At 45.8% G+C, this 14421-nt stretch overlaps 1 protein-coding gene across 1 annotated transcript in view; it reads left to right on the forward strand.

The window, feature by feature from the left end:
- Positions 1-7088: 7088 nt before the first annotated feature.
- PIP4K2A (phosphatidylinositol-5-phosphate 4-kinase type 2 alpha) overlaps positions 7089-14421 on the forward strand; it is a 100149-nt gene continuing 92816 nt past the window's right edge. Inside the window, exon 1 of the mRNA XM_048950591.1 lies at positions 7089-7330. Coding sequence (XP_048806548.1) covers positions 7190-7330 — 141 coding nt within the window. The 5' untranslated portion in view covers positions 7089-7189. The remainder of the gene's footprint in view (positions 7331-14421) is intronic.

Consider the following 14421-nt stretch of genomic DNA (forward strand, 5'->3'; position numbering starts at 1 on the left):
CCCATTATCTCCTTAAAGCCAAATTAGTGCGATATGGATTGTGTAAGTGGATGATAACATGGGTTGAAAATCAGCTGAGCCAGTGAGCTCGAAGGGTGGTAATCAACCATGCGAAGCAGAACTGGTGACTGGTCATACAAGTGGCATCCCTCAAGGATTCATAGTGAAGATAAAACTGCATAATATCTTTATTCATGACCTGAATGATGGATGGAGTGCACTCTCAGCAAGTTTGTAGATGCCATTGGAGGTAGCAGCTGCTATGCTAGGAGGACAGGGCTGCTGTTCGTAGGGCTTTGTTCCAGAGATGGGACAAGCAGCCACAAACAAAATGGAGCAGGGGAATTCCTATCAGAGATACAGAAAAAACACAGGGGTGGCCAAATCTGGTAAAGTTCCTTGGAGATTTCAGAACACAAATCGACAAGATATGGAGCAAGCCAATGTGTGTGATTGTTTTATTTAGATGCCATACTTGGGAGATCTGTTTTCCACAAATACTGTGCCACTACAGGTTCAGGATTCACTTGGGTTTATCATCAGTCAGGGTCTTCATACCTGGTGCTTTCCATCCAAAACAGAGGCATCCAATAGTGAAGGATGTTTTTGTACTTTAAGCTCTGAAAACACTGTCCCTTATTTTCTGCACTTTCACAATACTTTTCTAGGAACTATGTCTCATTATTGGCATTAGTGGTACTTTTTAATATCTTCAGCAGAAAAATATCAGAAAGCTATTTAGCAACACTGAAACAGAGCATAAAGATACCCTTCTTTTAAAACAAAACCCTTAGTAATAGTGGCAGCTGTCTAAATTAGAACGTGTGGGAACCACCAAAGTTCTTCAACAGTTCATCACCTATGGTAGTTCCTGTGAGTAACCACAGCAAGCAAGAAACTCTAAAATGGCACATACTAAGGAAGCTGTGCTTCTCAGCTGGAAATTGATAACACTGCTGAAGTCCTGTAGCAGGAAGGAAAATGTCCCTGAAATGTTACAAATATTAAAAATACAGCTGTTGCAAAATGGAACTTAATCGTGTTATCAAATATGAGCTCTGCACCAAGCAGGATCTACTAAAAGATATGCAGTTAAAGAAAGTAAATACTACATTTTGTTTCTTAAATATGTTTAAAATGTGACTGCATGTTTAAAGGTTATTAAAGTTAGATACAGGAAGCACAACACCCTTTCAGTAAGAAAAAAAGTATTTTGAAAAACATCAGCTTTTAGACAGACACAGACATGATTAATGGATTTATCAGAACATTATACTTAGTGTTGACCAAAATACAGTTCAAGCTGAAGAACAAACAAGAAGATGTATATACAGACTGTCCTTATTATACGTTTTCAATCTTGTTCATAAGATACCACAGTTTTGGTAATGGAATCTATCAATCTTTATCTTTTTGCTGGTCCAGATTCTCTACCCCTAAGCTGGAGCAACAGCACATAGGAGCAGTTCTGAAACTCTGCAGCTGACTACACCCAATAAAACAGAAGCTTGGATCAACTCAGAGACTTCAGAAAATCCCATCTTCTTCAGGAAACTGCACATAAACAACTCAAGTAGTCACTATGAACCTAGAAAGGGTTAAAAGCCTTTGCTAAATAAGAAGGAAGAGGTTAGCCCTTAAAGACTATATAAGCTGCAAAACCTGGCAGTTGTGGCTTGTTAAACTGCTGGGAGGTGGAACTGACGGCTGTGCAGCCTAAGTGGGGAAGTCATAAAAGGGAAGCAGAGGGCCCCAGAGGGAGTGGGATAGCTGAGTTTTAGTGTTTCTCTCACTAGGGGGAATTTACTTTGTTTGAACTAAAATGGGCATGGCTACTGCTAGATGCTGATCACAGTAAGGCTTTTAGTTGGCTTGTTTATGGAGAGTCAAACAAGGTGAGAAGAAGAAGCTGTCCTGGCCTCCATCTCATTTAGGGTGGTGACTAAAGAAGCTACCTCTGGCTGTAATAATTCCCTAAGCCTATACCGGAGTGAGCTGTCTACTGTTTTTCAGCCCATCCTCTCTCTACCCCCTTCACCCCTCCCTCCCCCCCTGCAAAAAAAAAAAAAAAGCCCCAAAGCATCACTTAGGACAGATGCCTGGTCCCTAATTAGGGCTGATGGCCTCTCTGTAGGCCTCTGGTTATGTGTTATGCTTCCTGTTCAGAAACAGAAGAAAATTGGTAATGCTTAAAATGAAATGTCAGAATCTTTTCTGCTTAAGGAATTATTGCACTGATCTCTGTAAATCATTTTTAGTTTTGCATTTTTAGTTATGTTCCAGAGATTGTTTGAAATCCTCTGCAATGATGTTACATTCTGTGAACTCTCTAACTCTTGGTGGCACGTCTGAAGGCTGGCAGGCATTGCTTTCTGCCTGTAAGTGCATAGAGCCAGTAATCATTTCCACATACAGAATGTATGTCTTCTTCTAAAATCAGAGCAATTAAACAATCTGCATGTTAAGTAGTTGATAGTTACTGCTTTTCTATTTCTCCTTTTCTGTTTTGAAAATAAATGAAATATTTTGTCTGTGTGGACTGCTCTTATTATTTCCATCATCTCTTTAAGATGCATTCTTTGAAAAAGCAGCAGTATTTCACAACTAGGGGCTAGATTTAAAGTAGCCCAGCTCGGCTTGAAGTGACATGTGCTCAGACCAATTTATAGAGTAATGGAACAATTTATGAGTCTGCCTTAGCTGAAATTAGTTTCTGTGGCAGTTGGCCCAAGGAAACTCTGTGGGCCTTCTGTTCTTTGCAGCTGCAGAAAATAATTGTAAAGGGGAATATTACCTTCCAGTAGCTAGGCAAAGCCTCAATTACAAACTGTGATATCCCTTCTCCTAAAAGCAGTGAGCCTAACTCACCACTGGAACTGCTCTTAATGACCAGTGAAACAAAAACCAAGTCATTCCTATACATGCTGAAATAAAGTGTCAAATTAGAAAATGTTATGTTTAGACAATAAGGCTAAACAAAACCTTGCTGGAGGTACCAGTAAGAGTAAATAGTCTTTAACAGTGAGCTTGCTCATCCCAGGCTTTTCTTAAATGCTAATGAGAGGGGTAGCACCCGTGTTTCAATATATTCTGTTGATGAAGTCAGTTAAAGACAAGCCTTCATTAGCATGGGCCTGGTAGCTCATTTTCTCCTTTGCTTTCCCTCGTGCACCAGTTCCAGCTGAGCATCTTGTAGCAGATGTAGGAAGAAGGACTTTTACCAGTGGCAGAAAACAATTTATACAGGCATGACAAAACAAAACAGTTTCATCTCCACTGGAGCTTCTAAAAACTGTTCAGTGCTGCTGGCAACAGTAAACTGCTTCACCAGGAGCTGAGTACATTCAGTTTAGTCCACCGGCATACATTTAACAAAGTTCCCAAACACTGTGAATTGACCCTGACCGTGCCCTCCTATTCAGTCCTTATGCAGTTCAAAAGCTTTATATTCAGCCATCAAAAAGTTCTGGACACACTGAAGGAGTCTTAAACGCTATAAATCTGTGGGGGGTGGATTTCTTTAAAGTCAAGTGGGAAGTGCTGCTCAGGACTTGACATATGCAGTAACTCAGAGAATTAATCTCCTGTTCTCAGAAACTGTTCTTACCAGATTGGAACCTACAGATCCTGACTTACAATAGAACATGAATGCAATCGTGGAGCTGCATTGACCAAGAGAGACCTCTCCAGAGGCATCACACACAGCATGCACTAGGTGTAGTTTTTTCTGAAGCTTTTCAGTACCATCGCAGAATATCTTTCATCTTCCATCACTGTATATGCACCATGAACCAGCAACATATACTGACAGCGTCATATTATAACAGAAAACACCAATGTTGTCAATGGACTGAAATAAAACTATTCTGCCTGGCAGTCCTGGTCTTGGCATGAAGCTGATGTGAGTGGTAGGGTCAGTGCTGGGAAAAAGAGGGAGCCCAGAGCTGCAGCTGGAAGGGATCTTGAAAGCTTTCACTGGAGGAAAGGCTGAACCACAAAAATAAATGGGCTGCAAGAACACGTAGGTGTTTGCACAGGCTGAGGGGCTTAGTTTAAGGCTTGGCATACTGTCAGGGGTAGGGTGAGGTCTGAGTCTGTGGTTAAGAGAAGGAGAAAGCCAAGAGCAGCAGCTGGCTTGGGGCTAGAAAGTGGCTGTCACAGGGAAGTGTAGGCTGCAAGGAAAACTTGGCCACAAGAACTTCCTGGTGCAGGCACTGGCAGGGGAACATGACCAAGGGTGAGGGTTTGCGTGAGGGATAAGATTAGGGCTGAAAGAGGGAGCCTGGAGTTGCAGCTGGGCTGGAGCTAGAAAGGAAACTTGAAGAGAAAAGGCACAGTGTAGAGAAAACACAGCAAAAGGAACGTGTTACTGTGAGTGCTGGCTGGGAGTCCTGGTCCTTAGATCTGTATTAAGCCTAGTATTCAGGCAGGGACAGCCTAGAACCGCAGGTGGATGCAGGGAACGTGCCAAAGGAAAAGGTGGACTTTGAAAAGAAGGTGGCTTTGAGAAGGTTTTGATGCAGGCACTGGTTGGGACCCTGCGTGGAGGTTTAGCGTAGAACTTATTATTCTGAGGCGTATTCTCAGGGTTACTGTTAGGTGTGGAGGAAAGGGAAAGCCCAAAGTTCCAACTCAAAGGGTTTTAAAATGGAAGTCGAGAACGTAACAAATCTGCAGGAGAAACTTTTACCACTTTTATCCACTGATAAAACACAGTCTTCCTTGCAAAGGTTTCACATTCGCAGGAAAGAGCTCTTCAGAATCTAGGCCAAGAAGACAGCAAAGTCTCCTGGAAGAAAGAAAAGAACAACTTCTTGCCCAAGACTCCCCTTCCCTATAATAAACCTACCAAAATATTTGTTGCATGTTACATACTTAAAAAGCAAAATGCTTCACTATACGGATTTATTCTGGAAAGAAGATGGCAGACAAATATGTGACAGATGTCACACCGATGTGTGCAGCACTGTGTGCAGTGATCAGATGTCATGTTCTAAGCATAATGTAAGGAATAAATGGGTTCTGATCTCTTCTAAAAATCTGACTTCAAATCTATATTTAGACATCTAAGTGACCTGCTTTTACTCAGAGGTGCTGACTATTCAGCTGCTTCCATTGACTGCAGAACGGACAAGAATTTTTGTTTTAAGATTTTTTTTTCCCCAAGAACAAAAGCTATCATTTAGAATCCTTCTATAACTCCTAAATAAATTTACACTCTAAAAATAAAAATAACTAAAAACAAAATATGGCTTATCTGTTCTCTCCTGTTCTCAGTAAGCTGAAGAAAAAAAGACTGTATAACAAATACAAGGAGAAATATAAAGCACTACCAGTTTAGATAACTTTGCTACTGCAATCACAACAGCTGAAGAACAAAGGAGATGAAACAACCACTGAGCTAGGTGCAACAAGATTCTCAATCCATGAGCACCAGTGTAGGTCTGGGTTGGGGGGCCCTGAGCCCACCTGCAGACCCTAATGAGCAGCCTCACCTGGAAGGACCAGCCCCAGCCTCTGGCCAGGACCTCTATTTAAGTTCAGAGATGGAGTTAGGCCTGCTCTTTGCTTGAGCTGTGCTGTAAGTGTATTTGTAAACTTGTCTTTTAGGTCACCTTGGCTCTTCTCCAAAAGTAGCTTACTTCCCAGATGGACCTTGTGCTTCTGCTTTCTGGGTGGATCTGGTTCAATGCCTCTGTGGGACTGCTGATGTATGCTGGCCCCTGCACTCAACCCTTATGGCATCAGGTCCCACTGGTGGGGGCGCTGCCTAGACTGGGATTGCCATCAGCTCTCGCTTGTCTGTCCTCGTAAAGCAGCCCTGCTGCTGCTGCTCCCTGAAGGTCATCTTGCTTCACGATCAGCCTGCGCATGCAGCCAGGACTACAGCAGGCAGGTACACCTGAGTAGTTAAGAAGTCAGTGGGGGACCTACTGTAAATGCTGTGTGTGCCCAAGGAAGGGTAACTGGGCTGGTGCAGGGTCTAGAGCACAAGTTTAATGGTGAGTGGCTGAGGGAACTGGGATTGTTTAGTCCGGAGGAGGCTCGGGGAGACCTTATAGCTCTCTACAATCTCCTGAAAGGAGGCTGTGGTGAGGTGGGGGTTGGTCTCTTTTCCCAGGTAACAGCAATAGGGAGCAAAAGAGGGAATGACTTCAAGTTGTGCTAAGGGAGGTTCAGGTTGGATGGTAGGAGAAGTTCCTTCTCACATAGAGCGGTGGTGCATTGGCTCAGGCTGCCCTGGAAGGTGGTGGAGTCACTCACTGTCCCTGGAGGCGTGGAGGAACTGTGCAGATGTGGCACTGAGGGATGTGATTAGGGGGCACAGTAGGGATGGATGGGGTTGGACTAGATGATCTCAGTGGTCTTTTCCAACCATCATGATTCTGTGATTCTCGGCTGTCTCTGAGTTGGTTCTAGTACAGCTGGGGCTGCCCATAACGCCCTGTGTGCCAGGAGAAGTGTATTTTGTGCGCAGTGTTTCTAAGTTGGGAATGCAGCCTCTGCAGGGTGTCCTATGGCTCTGACCACATCCTGTGTGGTCACCGAGCCAGATAAGAAACACTTCAAAATTTTTGCTTTGGGTGCAGCTGGCAAGTGCAGCCTGTGGGGTGTATGGACTTCACTAAACAGTTAAACTGCTGCACAGAGTCTGCCGGAGAGTGCTATTTTCAAGGAGAATTTGCTTTCTGTCAGCTAGGACAGCTTAGCTTGCAGGCTAGGGCTATGTCAGGAGACGGTGTGCGGTCCTGTCTCAGGTCGTTTCCTGAGGCGTCCATTTATGGCGGAGATGTGAGCGATTAGCGCGATGGGCACGCTTTGCAATCCATTTCCAACCAGGGAACCGCAGTAAGCTCGAGTAGCCGCGTCCTGCAGCCGCTCCCCTCGCAGCGCTGAAGGCACCGCGCAGGCCCGAGCCCGCGGCGCGTGCGCAACGGGGCGCCGAGAACCGAAACTCGGCGCTCCTTCCCGCGCCGGCCCGGAGGGGCGGGGCGCCGCCGTGCGTGGCGGGGGCGGCTCCCCCGCGGCGGGCGGGGCCGCGGCGCGCGAGCGGGGCCATTTCGGCGCGGCAGAGGCCGGGATGCGCGCGGCGCCCCGCGGCAGTCAGTCCGTCCGCCGCGCCGAGCCGCCCTCGGGGCTGCCGTGCTGAGCCCGCGCCCGCCGCGCCTCCCGTCCCGCCTGCCGCACCATGGCGGCCCCCGGCACCGTCGCCTCCGTCATGGCGAGTAAGACCAAGACCAAGAAGAAACACTTCGTGGCGCAAAAAGTGAAGTTGTTCCGGGCCAGCGACCCGCTGCTCAGCGTCCTCATGTGGGGGGTGAACCACTCGGTAAGCGACGGGGCCGGGCGGGACCTGGGGGCGGCGGTGCCGCGGTGCCCGCGGGCGGCGGGAGCTGCCCCGGCCCCTCCCGGGCGGCGGTGCGGAAATGCACTGCAGTTCCCTCCCCCCCACCTCACCCCTCCACCAAAAATTGTGAAGCGACGATGATGGAAGAAGTACATAGCGCGGCGAAGTTCCCCGTCCTCCCGCGGCCGGCTCCGGCGGGGCGGTGCGCGGCTCTGTCCCCCGCTCCCTGCCCGCCCGCGCCCGGAGGAGCGTCACATGGCCGCGGGCGGCGGTACGAGAGCGCGGCGCTGCGGCGGTGCGGATCGGCGCGGCGGGCTCCGGCGTTCCCGCAGCCCTTCTGCCGCCGGCAGCCGCTGAGCCCAACTCGTGCGCGGCGCCCGCCCCGCTGCGGAGCCGCCGTCTCCAGATGTGTTCTCGCATCGTTCCGTGCCGGAGCTCTACGCGTAGTTGTCAGTGTGCGCTTTAAATGAGGCCGGTTTTGTAGAGGCGACGCGTCGCCTCGCTGTTGCCTTTGTTTCCTACCCATCCAAATCGGCCGCCTCTCTTTGTGCGCGGTTCGGCGGTGCGGGCGCTGGTGTCGCTGCGGTCGGGTGACCCCACGAAGGCGGTGGCGCAGCGCTGCCGGTGGGTCGGTGCGAGCGGTGGCATCCTGCGGCACGGGCCGGGGAGGAGCGAGCTGCTTAAAGCCTCTGGTTGTGGAAGTGTATGGGGTGCTGCTTGCCGGAATTAGGCCTACAGGATCCTCTTGTCCCTTCTGAATGCACGTGATTATTTTATAGAGATATCTCCTAGGCAGAGCTCTTGGAGGGCAGCAGGCTGGTGACACCGAGCTGAGATGCTGCTGGATGGGGCAGAGCTGCTCTTGGAGCAGAGCCCGCAGTGCTGTGTGCGTCAGCCCCAGCTGTTGCTGTGTGTCTGCTCTGGGCACAGCAGTGCTCACCGAGGGAAGTCCTGTGCCCTCCCAAGGGTTGTACCAAATAACAAAGCAAATTGGGACCAGCACAGTGCTGTGTGATTCCTACCATGCTGTGCTGCTGTGGAGTGCACGGCTGATCCAGTTAGAAGATGTCATAAAGGCACACTTTGCCTTTGTGTGTAGTGCTAAAAATGGCAAATAGAAGGCCTGGAATTGGTGAGGGGGGTTGGAAGGGTAGAGCAAGCTGGGGAGTATGGCAAGCTTGGAGAGATGTAGGAATATATGATTTTGTATGAAGGAAGGTGGTAGAATTGAGTATGTGCTGTGGATGCTCTCTGATGTCCTCACCTTGCAAACCAGGTGTAACCATGAGTAATGCTTTGAGCCTGTGGATGCTGTCTCCCCCCCCAAGTCAGGGAGCATGCAAAAATAACTTGATGTGTGCAAATCCAGGTATCTCTTCGGCTAGGAACGCTGCACTGAAGTACTCCTGGGTTAGGTGCTCACCCTTTTGGTGTGTAACACTGAGTGCAGCAGTGGCTGACAGATGGAAATGAGTGCTTGGTGTGATGGGAGCAGCTCCAGTCAGAACTTTGTGCAGGAAAAGCACAGAGCACCTATGTGCGCTCATTGAGGTCAGGAATTAGGCACGCTTATGTTTCTTAACAAAATAAACAGAAACCCACAGAAGAAAAGGTTAGACTAGGAAATGAGCATAAATTATAGTTAATGACGATAGTAATTAAATAAACTTAGAACATAGCACTCATCTGAAAAACTTTAAGACTGCTTCCAGAGCTGCGTGCAGCGACTCATGAGATAGTCTCTGAGCCTTAAGGGCTCAAGAATAAGGATGGGGTCTGAAATGTGGCTCCTACATCTCAGCAGAATGCGGCTTACACTGGTATAAAGCACTTGGTGATGATAAAATGGGGAAAGTAGTTTTTTTCTGTAGGCTTTTTGAATGTAGGGCCAGAATGCTGATACACTTGATGGCCAAGTTTTCAATTTAAAATCCAAGATCATCCAAGTGTGAAGAAGAGCCATACAAAGAAGCTGTGACAAGAGCTGTTAACCTATCCCTCCTAGAAGGAAGTATGACTAGAAAGGGAAGTGTTGCACATCAGCATCACAAAGTGATAAGGCATAAAGCAAGTGTGTGAAGGTCTGCAGGGAGGTGTGTTACCCAGGGCTCCTAAACACAGCACCTCCTCCCCAGCAGGCTGTGAGGAAATTGTTTTGGTAGCCTTTGAATAGGAGGGAGATAGAGATGGCAGAATCCTTCTTGGGATTGCAGTCAGGTTCAGGAATAATTTCAGAGGGCACCTGAGGGAACGCAACATGTAAACATTACTCAGATCCTAAGGAGCATGAAAATGTGCTCACATGGAGAGCAAGGCATTCGCTTTTTTGGTTTGCTGGAAGATGCTGTTATGAAACTTTCACAAAGTGAAATGCCAGAAATGGAAGATGGGCTCTGCTTTCTGCAACCTGTTGTGGTCCTGTTCCCAGCATTGGTGAGTCTGCTCTCTCATGTTGGCTGTCTGCTTCTATTAGGAGCTGGTTAGGAAGGCTGGAAATCCGTAGAAAGCTGTGCTTAGCTCCTTCAAAACATACCACCCACAAATATGGGAAAAATAGAATAATAGAAATAGATTTTGTCTAACTAGTCTTGAGGTAAAGAGTGAGACATTGGAGGCCTCACCTTCGGACTGTTTAGTGATTAACACAGAAGAGAATGAACACCTAATGAAGTTCTTGAGAATAATGAATGTGCAAGTTTAAAAAAAAAAAAGGCACTAAAACTCAGCCCCTAGAATCTGTAATCGCCATCTGTTTCAGGATGATTACAAGCTGATCTAAAAATTTGCCAGCGCTTGACTTCGCAGTGGCACTTGCTGCCTAATGAGCAAGTGAAACAAGAATGCATGGATCAAATGCCTTTTTTCTCCCCCAGCACATTTGAGGAGTACATCAGAAAGACTATACTTTACATGGGCGAATAATTCAACAGATAATCAACTGCAAAATTGCCTTCAACTGCTTACATGAGACACCCTAAAGCCTGATGCTACTGTTGCACTCTCAGCTGTAATCTGGCTTGATCTTTTTAAGAAAAGTGGAGCAACATGAGGGCATAACAAAAGGAGCGAAAGCTATGGAGCTCTGCTGTCTGCCAGTGTGACATCTCTACTGTTAGAGCTGAACAAGGGGAGAATAAAACCAGCATGACATGGAAGTGTGGCTTTGCACCTCCTGTGTCCTACTATCTGTGCCATCACATCAGGAAACCTGTAGTTCTGCAGAGGTACAAAATAATTACAGGATAGGTTATGCCCTCTGGAGTAAAAACTATTGGCTTATGTTTATCGTAGCTAAGAAACCACACAGCGTTTACTACTGGTTATACATCTGCAGAACTTACTGCAACTTCTGGCTCCACATTTTTCGTATGCTTTTACATGATAGAGTAGTTAAACCCTGAGGATACGGAACTGTGGGGCTGATTCGTGGCACCAGCTGTGAGCGCAGCAGACTGGCTTGGAGCTGCAGAAGGGCAGGGCTGCCCATGGGTAATGTTGTCAGCTCTGTGGCTAGTGTTTACATTAACAGAGCATCACTGCTGCAAATGCGCTCTGATAGCGGGTTTTCAAAGTGAGTGAGGCAAAGTAATGAAGCTCGAGTTATTGATCTTAGAGTCAACTCCAGATTTTTTAACAGCAAGCTGGAAAAAGCCCTTCTTATTAATTGTTTAATGGAGGTAGTGGTAGATTATGTGGGAGAAGGCACTTTCTAAGAAGCAGTGAGAAACTACGTATTAAAAAGCATTGATTACAGTCGAGGAGATAATAAAGCAATTAAAACTATTTTTGAAAAGTCATCTGGGCACTTAGCCCAGATGTTTGTATATAGAAGGAAGTAGAACAGGAAAAGCTATTTACTGAGAGCTTGGTTCTTTTTTGGGTGTTAAGCTCTGTGTTGTTGAAGTTCACTTAATTTTTTTTTTTTTTTTTTTGCATCTGTGTGGACAGACTACTAAAATACAGATTGCAAGTATTTATTGTGATTGGATTGAAGGTAGTAAATGTCTTACATGAAATAAAGGCGGGAGTGATACTTCGTGTGGGTGTCCTCTGAACTACTGAAAGGGAAATGTGCAGTAGCTGCTGTTAGGGGTGAGACAGGAAGAGAGATGGAAAGAGATCTCGTAGCAGTTTCAAAACTGTGCTCTGTGGTTTCTTTCCCTCTACAAAATATGGCACTGCAGAGGTGAGGAGGTTCTTCTGCCTACATGGTTTTGAAACTGAGTTTCATTAACCTCAACGAGGAGGGCTGGACAATGTTCAGTAAAGCAAACAGGCAATGCGAATTGGTTTTGCTGACTCAGCTGAGTCATCTTACTTGAGTATCGTGATGACTTGAAAGAAATTCTGTGGTGGATTGTTTCAGGACTTCTTGTTCATTAAAGCAGTGCATTATGCCTTTTGGCAACAGACTAGTAAACACTTATTTACCTCCTACACCTTAGGGTGATGAGCTTTGTTTACTGTAACTCTCACCTGTTGTGCAGTACCTGCTGTGCACGCTCATTCTGTGCTCTTTGTGATGCAGAGCTCCATAGGCTATCTGTGCAGTATGGAGCTACCTCAGACCTTGGGAATAAGATGGAACTACCTATTATTAACCCTGTGTTTAATTTTGCCTAGCCTCTCAGGCTTGTGGTCATGTTGGCTTAAAGATATCTTGATTTGTTGAAAGGTCGGTGTTGTTGAATAATGCTTGCTATTTAGATGTCTAACAAAAGCCCTGCTTTTTCTTCCTTCCTTTGCACTGTTGGTGAGGTGCATCTTCTTTAGCAAAAGAGCTGCAACAGTGTTTAAGAAAAACATAGCTGCTATGGAATGGTAATGAGAAATCTTGTTAGCTTTCAAGGTTTGCATCCCGGAACCATGGTGAAATGGACTAGTTTTGAATTGTTGGGATGGTAACTTCTTGAATGTGGTTTGCTATGTGCACGTCTGTCTTATTGTAGAATCCAGGCTCTGTAGGAAGATCATAAGTTAATTAGTTTTGTGCTGAGAGAGAGTGCTTAATAATGGTGTTGTGAAAATTGTTGGAAGCAGCTGAATGCTGTAGTGATGGATGTCACAAACTGAAAAGGAAACATTGGATCTATCATCAAAGAGCGGAGCTGAATTGTTTGCAGTGGAAATACTTCTGGCCATGCACCTTTTGGAATACTTATTTTTCATCTCACTTGGTGAACTACCACCTTGTGTACTGAGACAAGGTAATTAGTCTAATCCGGCTCTTTGGGGAGCATTTTAAGTTCCCAAGGCAACCTTAATAACATGGCTGTGAGTATATACATGATCCTTTTAGATTCTAAGAGAAAACTTAAAACAAACAAAAAATTCCATTTGTTGCCTTACTGGAAAGCCTGTGGAACTCCCCAGTGGGGCTGGGATTTGCAGAACAACGCTGTTACTATCTGAACTAACTCACTGAGTACCATTTTTGCCAGGCTCCCCTCTTATTGTCCCTGCTATGTGCTAGCTCACCTCTCACAATCCTGCTGTTCCTGTTTGTGCATCTTATCAATCATGTCTTTGCCGTTCCAGCTTTCCTGGTTGACAGGCTCAGCCATATCTGCTTTTCCTGATCAGTAATTATTCAGCTACTAACTATGACTGTGACTGTGGTGAAGCAGAAAAGGTGGTACAAAGCTGTTGCTGTGTAAGGAAGTGCCAATTTACACTACAATAAGGTTAATCAAACCACAACCTCTGTAACTGTTGCTGGACTTGTTTCTGCTGTTTGGCACTGAGCTGATCCTGTATTGAGTTCATCTAGGACAATGCGCTAAGGTGGGAAAACTACATTATTCACTTTTCTATTTTAGGGTGTGTTTTTTAGCTGAATAAGCCATATCCTGAAGTGTCAGTCCCAGCTTAAAAGAGCACCTGCAAATGCTGTGTAATAGTGGAGGGTGAAGACTGTCTTAGTTGCTTAGAACAAGTAGAGGGACTCTTAGCTCTGGTTTGTGCTCTTCAGTTTCCCTGTCAGCAGTTCAGTTTCACATTTGGAGGTGAACCGTTGCGTCTAGGCAAAATACTTGAGAACCCTCACTCTGGAAGCCTTTCCAATTATTTTAACCTTTTTAAGCATGCGTGTGGGCATGTGTTTTGTAAGAGATGCAATAATTTGTTATACCTGTCAGCTTCCTTGGTCTTATGGAAGACACTGAGGCATCTAAGCTTTCAATTTCTATCTGGGTAGATGACAGATGTCTTTAGAAAAGCTGCAGTGGCTTCGTAGTGACTGCAGTTTTCGAAGTTGCTCTTAGATGTAAATGATAATGGCCAGAAGACTTTCTCAGCAATACTTCATGAGAGTCCTATCTTAAAGATTCTCTTGAGCAATATCAAGGCTGTGGTTATAGCAGTCCCTCTTCTTGGGTGGAGGAGAGAACAATCTTGGTTAGCCTGAGACTAGCCTGAAGAAGGCAGCTTAATAAGGGTTTTATTATATTGAGCTGAAACCGAGCATATCTGATTAGCTTGGTGCCAAGCCTCCATAACTCTGTTACCAAAACTAATAGCACTGCTACAGTGCCCTTCATCTAGGGGAGTGCATCATGGTGCAAGGTAGACTTGCAGCTGTTTTGCAGTGGTTGGTTCTGCTTTGATCATATTGCCCAGTGTATTGTAGACTCCTTCCAAGATTATTTGGGTATCAGAAATGTTGCAGTAGTTACAGGCTGAGTTTGTTCTGTGTACTGGTTTTCTTTCTCAGTGATGCGAACTGTCTGCATTTAGAGAGGATTTTATGGTATTCTGCTGTAGTGTAGCCCTAAGCATGGGTTGGGTTCTGGATGAAATCTTCCTAGAGGAGCTCATGGATGCGATTGCCATGGTGTGTGAATCAGACATTATGGTTGGCTGTGTCTGAAAAACCAGTCAGTCTATGTAACAAAAGCAAGGTTGCTAGTCATGTCTTTTTAAATGTCTGTATTTTGATTTAAATCTAGAGCCAGATCTAAGTGATCAAATTGCAAATTACCAAAAATTGAGAGGGCGTTTGAATGAGAACTGGGATATTTTTAAAGACTTTGACATTGCAATCCTAGGAATTCTTTATTGTAAACAGCTGGTGG

Source organism: Lagopus muta, chromosome 7, assembly GCF_023343835.1.
Source record: "Lagopus muta isolate bLagMut1 chromosome 7, bLagMut1 primary, whole genome shotgun sequence".
NCBI lineage: Eukaryota > Metazoa > Chordata > Aves > Galliformes > Phasianidae > Lagopus > Lagopus muta.